Source organism: Bison bison, unplaced genomic scaffold (genome assembly GCF_000754665.1).
Source record: "Bison bison bison isolate TAMUID 2011002044 unplaced genomic scaffold, Bison_UMD1.0 scf7180017864066, whole genome shotgun sequence".
Classification (NCBI taxonomy): domain Eukaryota; kingdom Metazoa; phylum Chordata; class Mammalia; order Artiodactyla; family Bovidae; genus Bison; species Bison bison.
Genome location: NW_011494638.1, coordinates 7,372,485 through 7,397,307, shown reverse-complemented (window position 1 = coordinate 7,397,307; position 24,823 = coordinate 7,372,485). Strand labels below are relative to the sequence as shown.

General features: G+C 44.1%; 1 protein-coding gene across 4 annotated transcripts in view; it reads left to right on the top strand.

The window, feature by feature from the left end:
- MYO1E (myosin IE) overlaps window positions 1-24,823 on the top strand; it is a 221,232-nt gene that overhangs the window by 64,456 nt on the left and 131,953 nt on the right. The window contains exon 1 of one of the 4 annotated variants that reach the window (XM_010836827.1): window positions 15,336-17,130. The exons of 2 other annotated variants lie outside the window; for them this stretch is intronic. In XM_010836827.1, coding sequence (XP_010835129.1) covers window positions 16,937-17,130 — 194 coding nt within the window. In that variant the 5' untranslated portion in view covers window positions 15,336-16,936. Of the gene's footprint in view, window positions 1-15,335; window positions 17,131-24,823 lie in introns of those variants that run through there. One more of the 4 variants, XM_010836829.1, reaches the window with a different exon arrangement.

The following is a 24,823-nucleotide window of genomic DNA, read 5'->3' as shown; positions in this document are numbered from 1 at the left end:
GGGGTGTGTACTAGTAAAAATCTTTGGGAGACAGATATAACATCCTATGCTGCCTCACAACATCCAGGGAAGTAAGGGGAGAAGCTGTTTAGCTTCACAGAGTTGTGAAGGAGACTTTGGATCTTCTTCCAGGTCAGACGTTGAAAACTGTTGGCCCCTAGCCTCCATTGGGCCTGGAGATGCATTCATTTGGTCCATACATTAAAGAAAAAAGAACTAGAATTTAAAAATCAAAGATTTCACGTGAAAATCCAGATTTCCAGCTTCTCTAGAAAAAAATGGAATCTGGCAACCTTGAGTCTTCATTTCCTGGGGTGACATAGAAGCCGCATAGTGGCTGCCCTCTTCTTCAGATCCTGTCCCTGCAGTCAGCATCGCTTCCTCACTGCCAGAGTCCCTCTAGTCCCTCTAGTGCCCTGAGGTAGCAACATTAACTTCTGCTTCCTCATCTGCTGAAAGAGGATAAACTTTCATTGTCTATCTGGACCCTGTCAGCATTTGCCTCTCAACCACCTCTTTGGAGCATGGTTTCTCATCCTTGCTACTGCTGACATTTTGGTGCTGATAATTCTTTGTTGAGAGGGGCTATCCCACATGTTGAGGGGGGTTTAGCAGTATCCCCAGGCTCCACCTACTAGATGCCAATAGTATGCCTTCTTCAATGTGACAACCAAACATAAATCCAGAGTGCCCAGTGCCCCCTGTGGAGTACAATGGCCCCATGAGAGCCACTGGGGTTGTATAATGAGCCTGTGCCACTGGCAGCTCCGTCTCTAAGCCTCTCTGTTATCAATTTCTGGATATGAGAATCTGATTGGTCTTACTTGGCTCAGGGGTCTCCTCCTGGGGTCAGGTGGCAAGATGGCATTGACCATCATGACTGCCATCTCCTGCAGAAAGGGAGCAGGTCAGCCAAACCAATAGGTGCCCATTTTAAGAAGAAGGATGCAAAAGATGCTGTGTGAAACCAGAGAGTCCAAGTGTAACTCTCAATAGCATAACAGTCTTCAGTTTCCAAAGGATGTTCTTTGTACCTGTTCCCTCACTTATTTTTCTCTTTGTGATTCTATGAAATAGCCTAGGCGCATAGTTTATCCTCTTTCAGCAGATGAGGAAGCAGAAGTTAATGTTGCTACCTCAGGGCACTAGAGGGACTAGAGGGACTTCCCTGGTGGTCCAGTGATTAAGAATCTGCCTTCTAATGCAGGGGCCTCAGATTCGATCCCCTGTGCTACGGGGCAACTAAGCCCAAGTAGAGCCACAGTTAAAGTGAAGCCTATATGTTGCAGTGAAAAGCCTGCCTGCCACAACTAAGACACAACACAGCCAAATAAATAAATATTTAAAAAAAAAAAAAAAAAAAAGCCATTAGATAGACCAGAAGGACCAGAACCCAGGCTTTTTGAAGCCCACTGCCCCTCCAGTTACCCCTGAACTGGCAGCCCCTGGTAATGCAGCACCCTGTCTGCTCAAGGGGGATTGAGGGAGAGAGCAAAACCAGCCGTCACCAGACAACCCGGCCCTGAAAACATGCGCGACTCAGTCACTCTTGTCTGCAGAGCAGGTTTCTTTGGCAGGAGGCCACCCTGTCTAAGTCCTTCTCCAGTCCGTCTGGGTGTAACCCAGCCATGATGGTCTCTCTCGGGTTTCAAATGCACAGGAACAATTAAGTCATTCTCATAATTTCATGTGGTACAGAAAGTCCCAAGCCAAAAATACCATCCTTGCTTCCTACTTTTAGACTTCCAGGGAACTTCCCCTCCTTCCCTCCCTACAATTCACTTTGATTCCTTCTATTTTTCTCTTGGATGTATTGGCCAGATTCAGGGTCCCAGTTTATTTAACGAGGAGCTTCAGACCCAACACAAATCAAAATAAACCCAACCTCCATTTGGCAGGAGTGGTGAAAATGGGGAATTGTCGGTGGCCCTCAAGTACAGAAGGTTAAAACAGAAAAGAATGTTTAGATCTCCTCTCCGGTGTATGGAAATAGAAGAGCTGATGACCACGTGATCACAAAAGAACGATGGGGTGACAAGGGAAGCAGTTGTGTCTAGCATATTCCTATTATTTTCCTGGCTACTAGGTAACCACAATCAAGTCACGTTCTTCATCTTCAGTATATAAAATTTCTTGTCTCATAGGACTGTGACATCAGTCCTGTGTCGCTTCCTTAAAATAATTTTTCTAGGTCTTTCTCAGATGCATATTATCAGTTACTTGCCGAAAGACAACGGATTGGTCTTTGTGTACACACACAGACTCGGGTGCACACACAGTGTCTCTGCCTTGGTGCTTGTTACACATTGCTGAACCACCATTTAGGTTATGTCAAGAAGGAAGTAAATAAAATGAATTCCAGTTCCAGATGATTTGAAAGTTTCCTCTGCAGGAATAGATAATGATAAGCTTATTTGTAACACGTCTTCTCCCTAGAGCAAAAAACTTCTCAGAAAACTTTAGCCTGCATCAGAATCACTTGGAGAATTCATAAAAAACCCTGATTGCTGGTCCCACTCTCACCCCCAGAGCTTCTCGTTTGGTAGGTCTCAGGTGTGGCCAAAACTTTGCATTTTTAATAAGTTTCTAGGTGTTGCTGTCTGGAGGTCCCTTTTGTGCACTAGACTAATCATGAATGGTGCTTTGGGGAATTCCCTGGCTGTCCAGTGGTTAGAGCTCTGCACTTTTACTGCCAAGGGCCTGAGTTCCATCCCTGGTCAGGGAACTAAGATCCTGCAAGCCATGTGGTACAGCTTTAAAGAAAAAGGTGTCAAAATGGCATCCTACAGATCAGTGAATAATTCCAAAGGGAAAATGTACCTTCAAAAAAAAAGAATGATGCTTTGATTACTAGGTTTCCCCAGCAGCAGTGCTGACTTGCTCCTTCTGCTTCTGTGCCTTCATTTGTGTTGTCCCTGGAAAGCCCCCCTCCTCCCATTGACCAGTCAGACCCTCTGCATCTGCCAGGCCCAACCTAAGTTCCCATTCCTTCACCTACCCTTTCCTGACTACTCCAGTTCATAATGTCACTTCCTTTCTCTGAGCTCTTCTAGCTGTAGAATTGAACCTGTTGGCCTGTGTTATGAGCACATTACTTGTTAGTCCTTTCCCCATTGAGACTGAACACATTTGATGAATGAACATGACCATGCCTTATATACTCTTCTGTGTCCCTGCACCTTGCAAGGTTAAGCACACGGTAGATAACTCAATCACTTATTGATTGGTGAAGGTTCCAAGTGCATTCAGAAAGGAAATAGAATACCGCCAACTGATACTGAGATACCCACCAAATTACATTTCTGAGGTGTGACCCCTGTGACTTCTGTGCTCAAAGCCCCAGATCCTTCTGCTTGATTCAGCATTGCCCAGACTTAGGTCTTTATAGGAAGGACATTATGGCCTCGCTCAGGATGGTGGATGCCCAGGACCACTCTTGAGGTCAGCTGGGTGGTTGTCATCACCACGCCTGTTGTCAACTGTGCATGAGAATCAGCCACTGGACCCCAGGATGGTGTGATGGCCAAAGGGGTCAGCCTGCAAGAAGTGTCAGGAGGGGGAATGATGGCGATTGTGCTGGAGAAGTAGGTTGGGACCAGGCTGTGAAGGCCTTGCATGATGTATTAGGGGCTTGGAGTTTGTCCTATAGAAAATAAAGGTTTGTTTTTTTGTTAAAGAAGGACATAATCAGATTTGTCCTTTGGAATCATAATTGTGGAGGCCCCTGGCTTCTTATGGAGACAGCAAGAAACTAGCAGAGGCAAACTTGTGAAGAACAGTTGTTTTGATTTGAAGATTTTCTTTATTTACGACTATGCTGGGACTTCATTGGTGCACTTGAACTTTGCCTAGGTGCAGTGAGCAGAGGCTCTTCTCTCGTTGCAGTGCGTGGGCTATTGGACATGCAGGCTCAGTAGTAGGCTATTGGACATGTGGCACAGAGGCTTAGCTGCCCCATGGCATGAGGAATCTTTCTGGACCAGGGATCAAATCTGTGTCCCCTGCATTGGCAGGTGGATTCTTAACCACTGAACCACCAGGAAGTCCTGAAGCCTGCTTTCTTGATAGTCGACTCTCCTCACCTTTCTTTAGGTACTGTTCTAGTTTCCTAGGGCTGCTGTGACAGATTGTCAAAAACCAGATGGCCTAAGACAACAGAAAGTTACTCTCTTCCATCTTCAGAAGCTAGAATCCAAACTCGGTAGGATTGTGCTCTTTCTGAAGGCTCTAGGGGAGCCTGCAGTCCCTGCCTCCATCATCGCATGGCCTTTTCCTTATCCCACTGTGTCTGTCTTTAAGGACATCAGTCACCCTAGATTAAGGTTCACCTAATAACCTCCTCGTAGGGCTTCCCTGGAGGCTCAGTGGTAAAGAATCCACCTGCCAATGAGATGCAGGTTTGATCTTTGGGTCAGGAAGATCCCCTGGATGAGGAAATGGCAACCCACTCCAGTATCTTGCCTGGAAAATCTCATGGACAGAGGAGCCCAGTGGGCTACAGTCCATGGGGTTGCAAAGAGTGAGTCATGACTTAGTGACTAAAACAACAACAAATGCCTCTTAACTTGATTACCTCTACAAAGACCCTTTCCCAAGTCAGGTCACATTACAAGTACTAGGGGTTAGGGCTTTGACATATCTTTTCTTGGAGAGGGACATGATTTAACCCATGGTAGACACTTACTACCCCTTATTATTTTAGGGCTCAAGGAAGCAGTGGGCTTGCTGCTATATCCAGCTAGTCAACTCACCTGTGTAATGTGTCCCTGCTGCTGCTGCTAAGTCGCTTCAGTCGTGTCCGACTCTGTGGCAACCACATAGACGGCAGCCCACCAGGCTCCCCTGTCCCTGGGATTCTCCAGGCAAGAACACTGGAGTGGGTTGCCATTTCCTTCTCCAATGCATGAAAGTGAAAAGTGAAAGTGAAGTCGCTCAGTTGTGTCTGACTCTTCGCGACCCCATGGACTGCAGCCTACCAGGGTCCTCTTGTCCATGGGAATTTCCAGGCAAGAGTACTGGAGTGGGGTGCCATTGCCTTCTCCTGGGGAGAGTTAAAAAGTTGCCTCCACCCCCAATAATTCCAACAGCTCACTTAAGTATTTATGCACGGAGAGTACACAGGACCGAAGCAGCAGCAGATGAGGAACTGATTACAAAGGCCAGTTGTACAAAGGGTGCTCTGCAAGTTAGAGATAATGAAGTCAAGTACACCATAGCCGTGAGAATAGAGAGGGGGCGAGTAGATTGGAGGAACAGGTCCATTGTAGAGCCAATAGGATTGGGTGTCAAGGCAGGAAGGACTCAAGTGTCGTTGTTAGCCTGTTGGAAAATGTGAGTCTTTATGTGTGTGTAAGTATACAATATCTATCTATATATTGTATATGTATTCTTTTGGCAAAGATAAAGCCTTAGAAACAAAAGTTTCTCTTTGTCTCTTCGCAATGAACTCAAATGATGCTTTATTGTGCTGGAAAGGAGAGTAATAAACTGGAAATGATGTGGAAGAAAGTGAAGAGCAACCGTGGAAGTCTGTAGGGAGTGATTGTCTCAGGGCATGGCAGCCACTCACCTGCCACGTGGGCACAGCCCTGAAGGCCCTTCATTCAAGTCCATTCCCGGCCATTTCTTCAGCCTGAGACTGGGCCACTGACTAACCGCCAGGGAGACTCAGATGTTTTGTGAACATAAGTTGCCAGGTCCTGACATCAGCCTCATAATGTTCTCTTCACCCTTCAGTAGACACTTTTGCATCTGTTATCTCATTTCGTTTTCACAACTTTGGCCAGTGGAAAATCCCTTGACAGGTCAGAAGAACTGAATTTAAGTCCTGGGTTTTTTTTTCCCCCTGGGAGTGGGGTTAGTGTTTACACGAGACACTCAACTTTGCAAAGCTCCATTTTCTCATTAACAATGGACCAATTACCCTCTTCTTGTAAGATCATTGTGAGGATGAACATCAGACAGTGTTCATTGGCAGTGCGGAGTCTTAACCATTGAACCACCAGGGAATTCCCTTCTTCCAGGTTTTCTGGTCTTGGGGCCAGAGCTCTTTGCCATTCTATTCCTCTGGAAATAAAGCATAAATAAATAAAGAATAGATAAGTTATGGGATTCCCTAGTGATCCAGTGGTTAGGACTCCAGGCTCCCACTGCAGATTCTGATACCTGGTTGGGCTACTAAGATCCCATATGCTGCATGGCGCAACCAAAACCAAGATAGATTACAACTGAATTCCTCTAGAGGGTTTGCTTTAAACTCACTGGAATCCATGATAAGTTGCATACTCATCCAGAGGGCTAGATCAGGGGTTTGGGAGTGCTTAAAACAAACTTTTGAGAGTGAAGGTGAAATGCAAATGTCAGCATTATAATTGGGATGAATGTAGATCAAATTGAGGAGGCGGTGGCTGCTGCTCGCTCTGTCCCTTTCCCACGCTGGCCTGTCCCAGCTGCTGTTATCTGTCAGCTGGACCTCTGTTTATTCTCCTTCCAATAGAAAATGATTCGGCAGAACCTCATCTTCCCAAGGTATTAATGCAATTGCTTGCGGATCTCATTGGCTCAACCGGACTCCAGGAATACCCGAGACACTGGTGCATGGCCACTGCTCAGGTCCCTGTGGCAGTGCCCCTGAGCGACATCCGCCTGGAGTTAGTTTCACTCTGAAGTTAGAAAGCAGTGGGAATGATGCTTTAATGAGGCCCGCCCGTTCACTTCTGTCTCTGCTGTCCTGCATTTCCCCAGTGGCAGCGCTTTCCCAGGGCCCCTTCTACCTGCTCACAGCCCATCCTCAGGTCCCTGATTAGAGGTCCACGTCAGGGTCCCTCGCATGGAGGTGTGAGCCCAAGGTGCAGACGCAGGTCCCAGAAAGCTTACTGCCACATTATCATAATCCGAAGGGCCATCCACAGGGTTTTTTAGGTGGATGGCTTCTTGAGCAAGTAACTCACCCTCTGAGAACTTCTAACACCTTGTTTGTTACATGTAGATTACAAATATCCAGCCTGATTATAAGGACTTTGAGATGATGAGTATGAAAGCACGTTCTAAATTGCAGATGGTTTTACAAATGTGAGAGGGGATTTGATGTGAAAAGAGTCCTTTGAGGCCTTTTACAAACAAAGGCATTTTTATATATTTAAACTCTTGGCACTCACAAATTTCCATTTGAGGGTTTGCCAATCTGGGGAGCAATCTCATAGTAGTTTGCAGTTTAGCTGAGGTGTATATATTTTCATCCATCCATAAATGTGACTATCTCACAGGAAGATGAGAAGTGAACAGATAAAGTAGTAGAGGTTATAAAATACGATAGCATTACAGAGTCTTTCAAGGCTCATTAAAACATATTTGTGTAGTGTCTTTTATGCCCCAACCAAAGGGCTCAGGATTATTGGGAAAGAATGAGACAAAAAGGTAAAAATTAGAAATACACTGTGTAATAAGGTAAACCATAAGTTCACTCATAAAACAGTAAGCATAGCAAGAAAAAAAAAAAAGCAATATACACCATTATTATGAACAGTTTCTGTATCCTGGTGTTCTAGAAGAACTTCTGGGGTTAAATTTAATTTTATTACATTTAAATGTTGCCGGGGGGTGTGGAATGCCCCACCCGAGAATATGCAGATGCAATTACCAGTGGGTCTTATTGATTGTTACAGGTATGAGTATTGACTTCCCTCCCACCTAACATTCTGGGATGTAGAGAGTGCAGGGTTGGCGTGGAGCCCTCCGGCTGTCTAGGGTGCAGGCTCCCTCCCATTTTCCACTCCGTCACCCCTAGGGTGTGGCACTGATCTTTATGGACTCTGGCCACCACCTGCCAATTTGGAGCAAGAGAGGGAGGGTGAGGGGGGCCACACCCACTCCTTTCTTTATGACCTGTCCTAGGGCTTGCGCACATCCCTTCCGCTTCCGTCACCTGCCCACACCTAGACACACAAGAATCTGGGAATGAATTCTTTATGGTGAGCAGCTGTGTGCCCAACTAAAAGCCAGAGACTGTATTACTCAAGAAAAGGAAGCCTGGTGTTGGGAACAACTCACAGGAGCCAACACAGTTCAGCCTCCTGTCTGCCCAGGAGCTGATGGCTCAGGTGGGAAGAAATCTGCAGGGAGGAGGAGACGAGTTGATGCAGGAAACTGTGACTCAGTGCTTACCCAGTCTGCTAGGGAGTTCCTGGGGTAGTTTAGTGCTGATGGTATTTTTGGTTTCACAAGGAAAGGTTTCATTTGAATTAAATTATCACTGAGCGATTTTTGGACTTTCCATTTGATATGAAAGCTGCTCAGAGGCAGTTGTTTAAGAGAGGAAAAAGCAAGTGCTGACTTCCTGGCATGATATAGCTCATCCTCTGTGTGGCTGCGGAAGCCAACCTGGCACTCAGGGAGAGGCTGTGTTCTCCTGTTGGACAGGAGCAAGTTCACACAGCACTAGCTTCAGACAAAGTTCCTCTGAAACCATGTTCAAGTGAGGCCAAGCAAGGCCACTGCCCAATTTCCTCTAAGCACAGACCAAAATACGGTTCCTGTACAACCCACTAAACCCACCAAGCATCCTCACCAACTCCCTGCCCCCTCCACCCCCAACTAATAGACGTAGCCACTGCTACTTTACCATTTTATGATCTTCTTGGTCATCTCATCACTGCTCACTGTAAATAACATTTATTGGGATACTCAGTCCTAGAATCACCACATTTTCTGACAGCACTCAATCTAGAGCAAACCCTTGCCTCCTTAGAACTCCCTAAAAACCACCCAACACAAGCCCGTCCTGGAAGAGATTCTGGTGCCTTCTTTCTGAGAAGGTCCTTCTGTTCCCCATGGTGCCCACCCTCCCTCAATGAATAATGAAGCCAGCTTGTGCAACCATGTATGATCTTGGCGGCCTCTGACTTTAAGGTGTCAACATATTGTATAGTGGAAGCAGTAGTATTGTCCTGTACATTTAGAAAATCTGTGTTCATTTAAAGGAGACCTGACTGCAACCTTAGGCCAGTTTCTTAACCTCTGAAAGCTTCAGTTTCCTGATCTATAAATCGAGGATGGTAATATCCACTTCACCAGGCTGTGAAGGTTAAGTGAAAGAATATATGGGCAGGTGCTTTTAAAATTACAAAGCACTTTACAAATATAAGGCATTTAATTTTGATTATGACAGGGAAGATAATGACAAATTCTGTTTTTTCTGAGATATAATTTGAGCCAGGGTCAATAAATAGCTCAGTTTATAACTTAATTATATCAGTAAGTAATTTTGCATTAATAGTCCTCCTGTATCTGTACGTGGGAAAGAATTAGCAACCAAGAGGCAGATCCCTTGGCATTTCTATCCAAACCAGGGCAGTTTCAATAGAGCCCTCTTGAAAAGAAAGTTTTTCTGAAAAGAAGATAACAACAGTCATTTGAATAGAGAAAATGAAAAAGGCAAAAGTCAAATTATGATATATTTTGTGTCATACCTAAGTAATTAGAAGATAACCCTTTTTCTTAATAACCTTTATAAAATTTTCATTGGGCTTCTGAAGCATAAAGGAAATCTCTAGAACCAAGACATATTTCAGCTTGTTATTTCTCAGGATCACTATCACCCCAGATTTGGGAAGAGATGAAAAGAGGTTACCTGAAGCAATGGAGTAAGAATCCACTCTATCTTTTGCTTTATGTGTGACCTTGACCAAGTACAAGACCATCACTTCCCTCATTTAGAAAATGCAAATAGAGACGCTTGCCTTACAACTGCAGTTGTCTTGGGTTTCCTTGGGGGACTGGTTCTAGGACCTCTGCAGATACTAATATCCTCAAAAAGTTCCTTTATTTAAAATGGCATTGTATTTGCATATAACCTAGCACATCCTCCCATGTACTTTGAATCATCTCTAGATTGCTTCAAATACCTTGTACAGTGTGCATGCTATGTAAATAGTTGCCAATATGTTGCAAATTCAAGTTTGCTTTTTGGAACTTTCTAGAATTGTTTTTTCCCCAACATTTTTGGCTTGTAGATGGTTGAATCTGTGGCTATGGAGGACTGACTGGACCTGAGCCACCACTCCAATAGGAGCATGTGAAAACTCTTAGCTGTGAAGTGCCATATATTCAGGAAAGAAACAATTATATTCCTGGTTGTGTTATTTTGCTGGGAGCGGGCCCAAAGGACTGCTTCAGTATAGCAAGTTGTATTTGAGTGCTGATTTTGTGCCATTCACATGTGTGATAAATTGTACCACCACTCTTGCGAGCCACATAGAGAACCAAATTAAAGGAGATGTTTGCGCCTCAGCGGCAGTACTTGCAGTCATAACCTAGCTGTGAGTACAGTGCTTACTCCAGATAGAAGCCTAGAAGGCACCCTAGCCTCTCGCTTCTGTATTTCAGACAACAGATGTCATCAAGTTGGCAGCTGATTCTACCAGTCAGAGTTAGACTTGATTGGAGTCTGAAAGTCTTGGAGGCTTTCTTTGCAGCAAGGAGTTTACCTGTTAAACTGGTTTCTAGAAAAAACAATCAGGATGTCACATTTTCTTTTATGTGAGAATTGGTTACTATGGTAGGTAGCTTGGAATGATGCTAAGGACTAGTCTCACCAGAAAACAGGTGAGAGTGTTTCCTTTCTCCACTTTAGAGATGCCCCAGGGTGACAGACTAAAGTCGTAAGTGCCCTTACCACTCTCTCATGGGCAGAAGTAGAGTGTTCTTACCTTCCAACATCATCTTATATTTTGGGTTAGCAAACATCTTTTATTTGCCTTCAATACTGTACCTTTACATACATAGACCTTGTGTATTCAGTTTATAATGCACTGTACACCTCATTGGTCAATTATAAATTTAATAAGATCAATCAAGAACTGAGGAGTGCTAAGCACTGTGCTCGGTAGATTCTGGAAGTTCAAAGAAAAAGTGACAGATTTACCTGTCTACATAGGACTCAGAGTTGAGTCAGAGAATCAGTGAGAGCTGGACAATAAAAAAGGCTAAGCGCCAAAGAACTGATACCCTTGAACTGTGGTGCTGAAGAAGACTCTTGAGAGTTCCTTGGACAGCAAGGAGATCAAACCAGTCAATCCTAAAGGAAAAAAAAAAATCAACCCTGAATAGTCATTGGAAGGACTGATGCTGAAGCTCCAATACTTTGGCACCTGATGTGAAGAGCTGCCTCACTGGAAAATACCCTGATGCTGGGAAAGATTGAAGGCAGGAGGAGAAGGGGACGACAGAGGAAGAGATGGTTGGATGGCATCACTGACTCAATGGACATGAGTTTGAGCAATCTCCGGGAGGTGGTGAGGGACAGGGAAGCCTGGTGTGCTACAGTCCATGGGATTGCAAAGAGTCAGACATGGCTGAGCAGCTGAACAACAACAAAATGTTGAGACAACAAGTCCAACCCAGCCATTGAGATGGGTCCTGGGTTTTGCACATTTCTCTTTATGGCCCTGGGATTCCCAGATGGCTCAGTGGTAAAGGATCCACCTGCCAGGGCAGGAGATGTGTGTTCAGTCCTTGGGTTGGGAAGATCCCTTGTGGGAGGAAATGACAACCCATGCCAGTATTCTTGCCTGGGATAATCCCATGGACAGAGAAGCCTGGTGAGCTGCAGTCTATAGGGTTATAAGAGAGTTGGATACGATTGAATGACTGAGCATACTTAATGGCCCTATCATCATTTTGGTTGGTTGGTTTTGAGGCTCTTTTCATGGATGAGGAAAACAAGATTGAGTGATCTTATGTGACTGCTGTGGTCTTTTCACGAAGGTGACCTAACTTGTAAACAGTGGCCTTTTCCAGCATCTCCCACCCCCCGTCACTACCCCACACTCTACCTGTCACTCCTTTCATAGCATGCTGCCATTTCAAGGTGACAGATTAACGTCTCTGTTAATGGACCGAGGAGCCTGGTGGACTGCAGTCCACGGGGTCGCAAAGAATCAAACACAAAGACTGAACAACAGTTACACAGAAATTGTTTTTGGGGTTGACTGTTCTCTCCAGACATTTAGTAAAGTGCCTTAGTTATCTGGACACGTATTAAGTCTTATTTCACTAGCAGACTGACCTCTTCATCGGCTGATGTTCTGTTCCCTTCAAGGTGTTCCCGTTTCTAAGCTTTCCTGGCTTTACCTTTCCCACATAGATGCTCATTCTGCCCAGGATCTGCCTGAGGGGTGAGCCAGGTGCCATCCCCATTCCCTCCAATGGAAGTTTTACCTTTGCCAAGCAGTGGACAAGTTTACCCTTCTTTTGGTGTTCTTCGTGTTTTTTTAGAAACAGGTTTGAGGAGGGGGGAAGGTACATTTTGCAAAGTATTTATAGTGTGAGGGCATAAATAGGAGAAATTAATGAATTAAATGGTATCCCCATTCTCTCTTGATGTTATCACAGTAACTCATTTATATGGCACCACCAGTTTACAAAGGACTTCCTGTCTTCTATCTCACTGATCCCTCACTAACAACCCTGAGATGGTGGGAACAAGGCAGTTCCCCAGGCCACCCAATCAGTACATGGCAGAAGAAGAATCTGAATCCATTCTTGAGGCTCCCAGTCCTGGGCTTTCCCTCTCTGCCAGGTCATGGCAAAATATGGACTTAGTGACATAGAGTTGGCTCAAGCGCCGAGAGTGGTTGTTACTTACTTTATTCCTTCCAGCATCCAAGAGAATCTTCTCAATTATAAATGAGAGCCTCCAGCTTGAACCCTGAAAACACTGCCTAAGAATCCTAAGTGCCTTACCCCACTTCCAGGCTCCTGTTAAATCTCTGAGGATCATGAATGCATCACAAACGAAGGGTGGCTTTTCAAGACTGCAGCCAATTGTGGTAAGATTTCCTAGGAACAAGGGCATTTCAGAGAAATGAGAAGGTGAACTCTAGTGACTGCCAGGTTGCCATAATATAAATGGGGTACTTACCTACTTTTAAGTACTCAAATGTCAATATACATAGTAATTTGGAGGCCACATTTTCCTCCAAAGAGAATGCTTCCTAGACTGTTGTGTACATCAACTTATGTAGGTCCTTAATTAAGGATATATATATTGAGGGGTAAGTAGGAGGGTTGTGCACCATGGCATGTGGGATCTTATTCCTCGACCAGGGTTCTGACCTGCACCCCCTGCATTGGAAGTGCGGAGTCTTAATCACTGGACCACCAGGGAAGTCTCAAGGAGAAATTTTAAAGAAATCCCAAGGATTTATATGCTGTCACTGCTAAAATGAAAAGGGGAGGGGGGAAGGTATAAAATAAGCCCTCTCAAAGAGTTTATTTCTATTACTCTTATTATGATTATGATTTTGTCGTTTGAATATTCCCTTAAAGTTGGTCTATGAGCACTTCAAAAAAGTCTGCCCCAGTTCTTGAAAACCATACCTCCAACCCAAGATGAGCTTTTTTGGAATTTCTTTTAAAATTAGAACCCTGGAAGATTTACAGCTAGTAAGCCAACACAGATTTCTAGATGTGCCAGCTAGCTTATTGTCTTCAACCCGCATCAACTTCCTTTTACATCATGTGATCCACTTCCAGATTTCAAAAACTGTGACAGCATCAGGGGTAGATTCACTTCCTCCTGTGATTAAGTCAGAGAAAGGGGTGGGTGGGAAGGATGGGTGGGTGAGAGTAGTGGTGAAGACATTAATGCTTTAAACTTTTGGTATAGTCTTCTGCCCATAAAGACGTAGGAAAGGGGACAGCTTTCAGCGTGGGCAGAGTGGCCAGAGCCCTGAGAACAGGAAAACCCAGTCACTCTCAGCCTACATCCGAGGACTGGTCTTGCCAGACCTACTGGTTGGAAAGAACCACCCTCCATTATATAGGAGAGATTCAAGGGGACCCAAAGCCCAGGTATTTAACATTTAGTGCAGCTTTACCTGGGGATAAATTATAAAGCAGCTAACTGGTCTGTAGGAAACAGTTGCTCAAAGGCCTGTTCAGCTTCTCAGTGGCAACAAAATAAATGTGACAAAGCTCTTACATTAAAGATTTAGGGATTCCAGTTAGGATATTTAAAACCTTATGCCAGGCAAGAGACAGTATCACATGCCTCACACCAAATTCTGAGTCTTACAGCTGAGCATTGAGTTTTTTTTTTAAGCAATATTTGAGGTGAAAGAGAGCAATTTTTACAAAAAACCTGATCAACTTCACTTAGTGGAATAGATTAGAGCTGATTGTTGTTTGACAAGGCTTGGGTTGGTGTTTCTGAAATGAAATTAACTACAGAGTTCTTGAAATGAGGTCATCAGGTTAGAATTCAGTTGTCCACGAAGATAAATGATTTGTGTGCCTTTCTCAGCTTACCTGGCAGCCAGGAGTAATATTTCACACTTAGGTGTGCTGTGCATTCACATTCTTTTTTCTGGTAGTCACATGCCCATTTTGTATTTTTATGTAATGAAAGAATGGAACGTTGTGTCAGCAAAATTCATTCTTCACACTGGAACTACTGCTGCATACTTAGGTAATTAATTTGTAAACCTATCTTAAAAAAAAAAATTAATGTATCCCCAGGGCTTGACACATTACCCGGCACAGCTATTATAGATGGAGTTAAAATGATTCAATCAGTGAATGACTGAATAAGTAAAAAATGTAGGATGAGGTTCAAGGGAAAGATTATATAGCAGTTTTTATCAAAAGAATGCCATCTCTGAAATTACTGTTATCGATGCCAAATCTCATTTATGTTTATGAATCTTTTAGAAATTTTAAAGTATCTATCAATACTTTATAGCTCATTACTCTAGTTGCTGCTGCTGCTAAGTCACTTCAGTCGTGTCCGACTCTGTGCGACCCCATAGATGGCAGCCCACCAGGCTCCCCCGTCCCTTGGATTCTCCAGGCTTCTAGTTAGCAGAAGCAAATTCTTAAATGTAAACTTTTTACCTAAAAGGTGTAAAACTTTTATTTTTCTAGTGGTGTTTCAGCAGTCATTGTTAAAAATCACTAGCCTACATGTGCATTTCAGGTACGAGCTTGTGTGATGAGGAGAATCTTTGGTCACCAAATAAGCTCCCTGGTCTTCCTGAGCTAATTTGCTGTAGAGACGGTTCGGGCTCCTTCCAAGGTTCTGTCCCAGTCACTCCAGCTGTGGAAGTGGCCATCTACTGGTGGCTGTTGTATAATAAAGTCCTCTGAGGTAATCGTGAGCATGGGTGCTCAGTCCTGTCTGACTTTACGATCCCATGGGCTATAGCCCACCAGGCTCCCCTTGTCCATGAAATTTTCAAAGCAAGAATACTGGAGTGGGTTGCCATTTCCTACTCCAAGGGATCTTCCTGACTCAAGAATCGAACCCAAGCCTCCTGAGTCTCCTGCATTGGCAGGCAGATTCTTTACTAAGGGCACCACCAGGGAAGCCTTCTGGGGTAATTATTTCCACACAATGATTATTAGCAAAAAGAAAATGTTGGCTGCCTCGGGTGGTAGCAGGCTCCCTCATGGGAACAAGAATGTCTGGAATGGGAGGTCAGGTCTAAAGAAGGTCTGCCCTCTTTGTGGCTCAAGAACAATTGCTGGCCACCTCTTTGAACTGTCTGGTTGGACTTCATCCTTTTTACACACATTCTTTGCCCTTGACTCCCTTGTCCCCACCTTGCTTTAAGCTCTCTGGTCCAAAAGGACTGACCCCACTTCCACCTTTTAAACAGTAATTTGTTCAATGGCACTGAAGCTAATGCGAGGAGGGGTGGGATTAGGGTGAGGATGAGACGCACGGGCACCTTGATGGCGGGAACCAGGGACACACGTCCCACATACAGCAGCTTTGCATCTTTCCACGGGGCTGTCTGGGCCAGTAAGAATCACCTCGACTCATACTTCTGGTTTTCAATTCAGCTTCTAGGAAGGCATTATTTCACACCCTGTGGGGGTGGAACTGGGTGTCACAGGTGGAGGAAGACAGCCACCTCAGCCTGTCTGGAACCCAGCAGGTGGGAGGAAGCCAGCTACCCCGTCTCTGAGACACCCACAGAGATACTGTGTAGCCTTTGTCTGTCTGAGACACACAGCTTCCGAGAGCAATGCATTCTCTCTGAGTGCCAAATAACTGGGCTTGAAAATTTAATTTGTCAAAGCTGGTTGTCACAGTTTGATTAGAAACAGAATATTTACACAGTCTCAAAGTATCTCCCCACAAATCACTTAGTAGTTACCAGAGGGGGAAAAAATAGAAATTAGTGGAGAAATGGGACAGTACTTAATGAAGCGATATAAATGAATACCGCCCACAAACCTGATGTCCATCCAGACGTGATATCCTGAGAAGGATGCAACAGCACAGGACTCGAATTCCAACATACAAAAGCTGAATCTAATTATGAGGAAACATCACACAAACCCAAACTGAGGGCCATTCTATAAAATAAGAATTCTTTAAAATGTCAACATCATAAAAGACAAAGGAAAGCTGAAAAGCTGTTGGAAATTAAAGGAAACTAAACAGATAGGAAAACTAAATACAATACGTGATCCTGCACCAGGAAAAAGAAAATCTTGTCGAAGGACATTATTGGGATAATTGATGAAATTAGGATATTGACGTGGATAAAAAGTATTGTATTAATGTGACATTTCTGGAAGTTGTTTACTCTGATTATATAAGAAAATTCCCTTATTGAGAAATACATACTGAAGCATTAAGGAGTAAAAGGGCATGATGTATACAATCTATTTTTAAATAGTGTAGATTTAAAAAAAAATAATACATATATATATAGAGAGAGGAAACAAATTGGCAAAATGTTATAGATTGATATAGAGTATAAGAATTCTTTTTTAAAAAACTTTTCTGAAATGTTGAGATTACTTCAAAATAAAGAGTTTTTAAAAACCATGCTTTTGTGATCCTACCATCAAAAACAAACTTAACAATATGCCCAGTTGTCTCATTTACCCTGGGATGGCTTAGCAATCAGCTGAAAGGGCTGGAATGCGACTTCCAGCCCCTGCCTGTCCCCCGATCCATACTCCTAAATCGTATGGGTGCATGTGGACAATTCCTGCTGAGACACCAACCTGCAGGTCAACAAGTCCGGGGAACCGCCAGGCGAGATTGTTCTTCGCATCACGGCCCGAAAGAGCCAAGAATTCTCTCAGCCACAATAATGGTGGACGCAGATTGAGGTCAGTAGGAAAACAGATCTGTTTTGGGTTGTAATGTTGCACATAATGTGATGAGTGAACAGAAAAGAATGTACCCCAGTGAAGGGACGGCCTGTGAACTCCCAATCTGGTTCTGAATATTCTTATGATGCCCAGCGTAGAAAACAGGAAACATCAGTTAAAATGGGAAATGGCTGTGGGCTGAATGACTGTAATTCCTCGTCTTACTTAGAAGTTGGCATGGAATAGGCCTTCATCCGCAGCCTGACATCTCCTGAGCTTCCACCCCTTGATAATTTTGCCCTTTCTTAAGGGTGGTGCATTACCAAGCAGAGAGGCTTTTAGGCTGGAATTGCTACCTTTAAGTATGCTGAGAGATTGTGTTTTTAAAGAGCTGTTTGTTTTTCTCTCTCAGTTAAAAGCAGCCTGGCTCTGCCTCTGCTTCTGGTTCCCTCCTCCTGCCCCCTCTCTCTTTCTTAAGTAGGCGAGATCCAGCACACGGAACGACTCACAGCCCAGCTTAATAATAACCCAGCAATAAATGACATAGCCATTATCATGCTAGACGGATAAACAGAGGGACAGTCCCCAAAGGTGGGGAGCCCAACCTGAAATTTACTTTTCGGTCCTCCCCGTGTCTCCACCACTCCTTTGGGGTTCTCTAAAGTATCAGGGAAATGTTGCAGATAGTCCAAGCTGTAAAATGGAGATAATTATTCCTGCTCCCTGCCTGCCTGCCTGGCTGAACTGCTTTAGAACTCACATGGGATGATGAGCAGAGAGGTAGCGAGACTCTGAAAGCAACCTACAAATAAGAGGCGGTGTTATTTCTCTTACTGGATGGGGATCTGACTAAAGTAGTCTGGGCTCATTCCCTTTGGAAGGAAGACAGTTTTCCTGTGTGACCTGGGCTGCACCCTCTGATGGGCAGTCCCATCTTGACTGCCTATTTCCTGTCTCCGGTGCCAAGTGCCTGCCCTTCTGGCCTTCCCGCGGCCACCTCTTGTTTTTCCTATCGCTCTGTTCTATCTGTTGGTTTTCTGCCTCATTAATGAGAAAGGAAGCTTGATAAAAACTGGAGTCTAGTCTGAATGGTCTGCAGGTGCTACCCCAGTGCTTAGAATAGTGTTTGGCTCCTGGTAGGCACATAACTATTGGGAGGAATGAATGAATGAACCAATGGATAAAATGCTTCTCATCCTATTTTCTTATCTCTTGTTGGCTCCCTGTTCTGCTCAATCCTGCGCACACCTATGGTGAGAACTCATAGTAGCCAATGGTGGTCTCTTGGCCCATTTCTTGCTCCTGAGCTCCAGAACTCCAGATCCAAATGCCCAATGCCTATATGAAAAAGATGAGTAAAAAAGGGATTATGAGTGTAGATTCTGGAAGCAGAATATTTGTTCACTGGTATTGATCTGGGGCAAAGGTTATAACTTCTTTGTGCTTCTTCATCCTTAAAATGAGGGTTAATAATAATGCCGACCTTTTAAGTTTGCTGAGACAATTAAATGATTTAATGCATGTAAGGGCTTACAGGTGGTCCTAGTGGTAAAGACCCACCTGCCATTGCAGGAGACAAAAGAGACGTGATTTGATCCCTGGGTTGGGAAGATCCCCTAGAGGAGAGCATGGCGACACACTCCAGTATTCTTGCCTGGAGAATCCCATGGATAGAGGAGCCTGGTGGGCTACACAGCCCGTAGGGTCTCAAAGAGTCGGACACCAGTGAAGCAACTTAGCACGCACACATGCAGTGTGTGTGAAAGAGCTTAGAACGTTGCTTGGTATAGAAGGAGCCATCGGTAGAGCTCACTGTGGTTTTCATTCTTGTTTAGTGTTCCATCTGGGAAATTGGGGGTGGTTTTCTTTTCATATAAAGGGGGGCTCTCTCTATGTACTGAATCCTGCACTGTTTTCTCCCAACCAAGTGCAGATTTCTTCTCTGCCTGTGGTATTTGGACTATGGGTACCCATGCCTCTCTGCTTAGCACTAGGAAAGTGCATTCTCCATCCAGCAAACACGGCAGCTAAAGCATTCATGGACTGTGTAGCCACCTTGATCTGCAAACTCCCATTCTCTCCCCTCCTCCGCCACCCCCACCCCAGCCCTGGGAGGATACTGTACAGGTTGACTCCTCAGGCTCTGACTGCTAGAAATTCAGTCCCTTCTTTGGCTATGTGGATATGCTTTAGGCAGCAGGTGGTGGGTTATGTTCAGATAAGAGAAGACCCCCTTCTAGCGGGGAGGCCCCTGTTCATGTTGCAGTCTTGTTTGTAACTGTAGTCCTGTCACAATTCAGTTGAGATTTTCATCACCCTGGTCAGGAAATTCTCGGTGAAGGTTACTACAGCAACCTTCACTCTGCTCTGGAAAGCATATCACTTACAATGGGGCCTTTCAGCGGCTGGGCCCCGAAGCCGGGCGGTGATTCTGTCCATTCAGAACACAATGGGGCAAAACAGAATAGAGAGGAACCACACAGTGTTTTTAGGCTCCCGCTGCCATCTGTGGCATTGCATATTGTTGTCCATCTTTACGTCCAACGTCAGTTTTGTTTCTTCTGTAACAATACACTTTTAATTTCACAGTACACATGCCTGCCAGTTGAAGTGCATTTCATGGAAGTTTAAATAATAGTAACAATGCTATAGGGGTGTACACACTCGGCCAGGAAGTGCTGTGGAAATAGCTTTGAGAAAAGGTGATACAGGCTTTTGATTTAGAGACAAAGGATACACAAATTGGGTTTGTTTAAAAATACTCAAACTTACTCTTCAAAACTAATTCTTTTGCCTTGGACTCCTGTAGATTTTTTTAAGGGAGAAAAATTTAAATGACAGAAAATCAAATCACTCTTGCCTTTTATTCACGGCTACTCAAAACCCACCCACCAGACAGAATTTACCCAGTGATAGAAAATGGTTGGTTCACTTACATTTTTTTAAAAAACAAAAACTAGAGAATGTTCCAGAGGTATTTTCAAAGCTGAGTTTATATATTAAGCATATGAGCTATAGTTGTACCAAGAAAAAGAATTGTGGTTTTCTTAGAATGGAAGTTGAAAGAAAACTCTTCTCTTCCTTTTTTTTTCCTTTAGAGCATTTATGATATTTTATTTATTCGCACGGCTTGCCCTCTGATCAAACAACTTTTCTTTGTTGTACGTTTATATCTCTAGGGTTGTTTTATGTCCATGCCTTCTTTAATGTTTCCCGTATGTTTAATTTAAATCATTTGCCTTTTATCTTTCTCCGGGTTGCAAGCTCTTTCTCTCTTTTCTAACCTTTGTACTCCTCTTGCTGCACTGAATTAAAAAAAAAAAAAATGAAATGAGATTTTTTTTCTAAGTGCAAAGCTAAGATACTTCTGTATGTTCAACCCAGCCAACCTCCATCAAGCAAATGGTGATTCCATTTTGCTTTTGATTCCAATGAACCTTCACTGATGTGTGTTCACTCCCAGGTATCTCTGGGTGTTGGTTATTTGATCAGTAAGTAATACTGTGCTTTTGGCCCAACTCCCAGGAAGAGAAGGGGTCACAGCCAGCGAGAACCTTAGAACTGCTGGCACTACATTTCCTCATTTTTTGGGTCTCAGGGTTCAGGTAGAAAGGGAGTTTTGTGCACTTGGGAGCAAAGCATAGTACAAATCCTTTCTGCATTTCTGCAACCAGAAACCATGCAAATGTTTTTGCAAATCCACTTGTGGTCTTGCTGGTAGTTTTTGAGCATAGCCCTCTTTGTGAGGCAGTGATGTTGACCTCTGTTTTCTATTCACTGTCCTGCCCCAAAGTGAGCACCCTGTTTTCTCTGTAACCGGGTGGGCATACTCGTCTCTACCTAAAACAGAGAGGCGCCAGCCTAGCTTTGCCTGAATTCTTGCACAGAGTGATTTTGGTTACTCCTGCTTTGGGATCACTTATGTGTCAGCTCCAGCCCCCTTAAACGCTCATTCCCATCCCTGCGACAAGGAAGAACTTTGCAGGGCTGGGAGCGGCTGCCACCTGGCTTCAGAAGCTCTGGAGCAGGTTCCCCCAGCGGATCCCTAGCTGGGGCCGTTTTGGCAGTTCATGTCTTTCTTGCCTATTTTGTCAGTGAGGATTTCTGTGAGGTTATTTTTAACCTGAGTGTCCTTACTATGCTGAGAGATACCTTTGTCACACAAGGAAACCATGCCTCATCTATCTTCTCCCCAAAGAATTTTGAACGAGAAGCCTGAAGACTTACTGAAGGTGTGGGGCTCTGGCCTTGAAATTGGCTATAGGAAGTCCTTTGAAGGCAGAGGCACAGTGTCGCAGGGTGGCTCCAGCCCTTTGGCCTCTCACAACACCTGTTATCTTTGTAGCCATCAGTCCTGTGAAAGTGAAGTGAAAGTGTTAGCCGCTCAGTCGTGTCTGACTCTTAGCAGCCCCGTGGACTGTGTCTGACTCTTAGCAGCCCCGTGGACTGTGTCTGACTCTTAGCAGCCCCATGGATTTTACAGCCCCAGGAAGCCTGCCAGGTTTTTCTATCTGTGGACTTCTCCAGGCAAGAATACTGGAATTGGTTACCATTTCCTTCTCCAGGGGATCTTCCCAATCCAGGGATCAAACCTGGGCCTTCTGAATTGCAAGCAGGTTCTTTATACCATCTGAACCACCAGAGAAGTCAGGGAGTCAATCCTATCCATGCCTAAAATGCCCCTGTTGAGAGTGGTGATCTCTGTTCCTTCATCCATCTTGCCAGGGGGACCTAAAAGGCAGTTTCAGGTGCTACTTCTGAAATCTTGTTATCAGAGAACAGCTGCCTTGACACACTTTCACACAGTGGGGAATACATTTCGTTTGACTTCCAGGGCCTCCATGGAAGCTTCTCTGGGTTTATAAACCCACCAGTACAGATCTGGACTCCATGACTGTCTCTGGCCAATTTTTTCGTCTCTTACACAGAGATCATAGAACTCCCCATCCCCAATTCTACAGTTCTTTTGAAACCAGATGAAATGAAGCACCTAACAGTGTTTAGCACATAGTAGGTTGTTAAGAAAAGCCATGCTCATTCCCTGCTCCTGAACACTGTGGACCACACCTCTTAATGAGGTGGGTTGCCTTTTTGATGCTGTAGTGTATTTCATGGAATACAATGAGCAATGGGTAGCGATCACAGAAACTTTCTTGGATTTTCTATGGAGTTGTGAATTTTAAGCTGGTATGATTCCCCCTGACCTCATAATCAAGTCAGATATGGTTAACTTGTGTTTTGATTTCAATTTTAGTTGTTCTGGCAGAAGAAAATTACTATTGGAAGGAGTGCCATGGAATTCTCCAGGGATCTCTAGTTAGATTCCAGCTTTCCAATTTCTGCGGTCATTTCCCCCCATTTTCTGGAGATTGCCTTTCTCCTTTACCTACTTGTTTCAATTTTTTAAGCCAATGCTTTGACTCCCCCCCGCCGCCACCCCCATATCTTGGGTGGAAGGCAAGGGGTTCTAGGAAAGTGGTCCCCAAAGTGTGAGGTCTGTGCACCTCTGCCTGCAAGGTAACTCACTGGAGAGAAGGTTTTAAAACTTTGATTCACATTTACCTTAATATTAAAACTAAGAAGAAATTAAGCTCTTTAAATATTTACTATCTGGATGGATACCAGTGGCCTGATGCAGTCCGACTGCTCAAAGGTCACGGTTCACAAATGATCATGTTTATTAGTTGAGGGCTTTAAAATATTTAAATACCTAGACTCATTTGATTGTTTTTCCTGGAACCTCTGTGGGTGATGAGAACATTTGCTACATATAGGTTTGCTGGGGAGGGGCTGGTGGTAGAGAGCCAACCGCTGACTGGGAGCTGGAAGGCCCGAATTCTAGCCCTGGTTCTCTCACTACGTAACTAGCACCACAGACATGTACCTCCTTTCTGGCCTCAGCCTCCTAATCTGCTCAGTAAGAGCTTTGGACTGGTTGATGGATAGGCAAGGCCCCTTCCAGCTATAAAATGTTCAGGCCAGAATGTAAATGTAGCAGTATCGTGCCCTGTCCTTATGCCTCTTCATTTGTAGTCTGTTTCAACCCCTCCACTTTTTTACCTGTAAGCCATCTGTTCATGGCTCAAGCCAGCCAGTTTTTTAATTAATTTTTTATTGGAATATAGTTGCTTTACACTGTTGTTTAGTTTCTGCTGTACATCAGAGTGCATCAGCTATATGTATAGTTGAAAGGTGAAAGTGAAGTTGCTCAGTCGTGTCCGACTCTTTGTGACCTCATGGACTGTAGCCTACCAGGCTCCTCCATCCATGGGCTTTTCCAGGCAGGAGTATTGGAATGGGTTGCCATTTCCTTCTTCAGGGGCTCTTCCTGACCCATGAATCAAACCCGTGTCTCCCACATTGTAGGCAGACGCTTTACTGTCTGAGATACCAGGGAAGTCTATATATGTATAGATATATCCCCTCATTTTGGATTTCCTTCCCATTTAGGTCACCACGAGCACTGAGTAGAGTTCCCTGTGCTACACACTAGGTTCTCATTCGTTATTTATTTTATACATTCGTGCATGCATGCTTAGTTGCTCAGTCATGTCCGACTCTTTGCGACCCCGTGGACTACAGTCCACCAGGCTCCTCTGTCCATGGGGTTTCCCAGGCAAGAATACTGGAATGGGTTACCATTTTCTTCTCCAGGGGATCTTCTCAACCCAGGGGTCAAACCCATGTCTCTTGCATTGCAGGTAGATTCTTTACCACTGAGCCATCAGGGAAGCCCGTCTGGTTTGTACCCTAGACCAACACTTTATGGCTGCATTTTGCCCCTGGAAGAACATGACATCTCTGTGCAGCAGGTCAGGCCAGATCAAGCAAAGAGTCTAGAAATGCCCTTGCCAAAACCTGGAGAATATGCTGAAGGCATTTCTCAATTCTGTATGTCTGTCTTCATTGTTGGCTAGTGACTGTGGTGCTTGGGGGACACCTCTCATCCCTGAACTTGGCTTCTATCCTGGACTCAGTCTCCCCCATGGCTAATCCATGACAAAGACTGTCCGGTGCCCCCAAGGTACCCTTGATCACACTCCGGGCCCTTCCCGCCGCCTACCACATTCTGAAACACTCATCCTGGGTTTTGTCATTTATATATGCCCAAACAGTTCATTTTTCAGAAAAAGTAAATTAAACTTTAAAAAAACACCAGATGAGTTGATTTTCTTGTGTTGTCATACCTCTACTGTTTTGCATGACATAAATAATACATGTTTTGTAATCAGGGCAGAAAGATGCTGTGAATGATAGTGAGTCCTGGAAGACTGTTTTTAATCAGGTTGATATCAATTCTACTGAAGTCTTTTAAATCTCTGCATAATTTTCTTTTTCCTCAAAACAGGGTTTGAGTTAGAATTTCTTTCATAGTACAGAGTAATAGTTCATTTCTAAGTGACAAGGAATTGCTCAATTATCTTCCTTTTTTTATTTCCATTTCAATTAACAGTATGAACAAGAGCCATCAATGCCAGTATTTCTAGCTGCTCTGCCTGCATCATTACTTTGACTTCTTAATTCAGTTTAAGAAATTTACTGAACAGCTACCATTGCTTCAGGGACTATCATTTTCAAACCAAAAATTAGGATACATTGTCTGATAGGACTTTTGGTCATAGATTCATTAACCAAGAAAACAAAATCCTATCAGAGGTGCAAAAACTAAATCACATTAACATATGTATTTAATAGACTACCTGAATTGTGA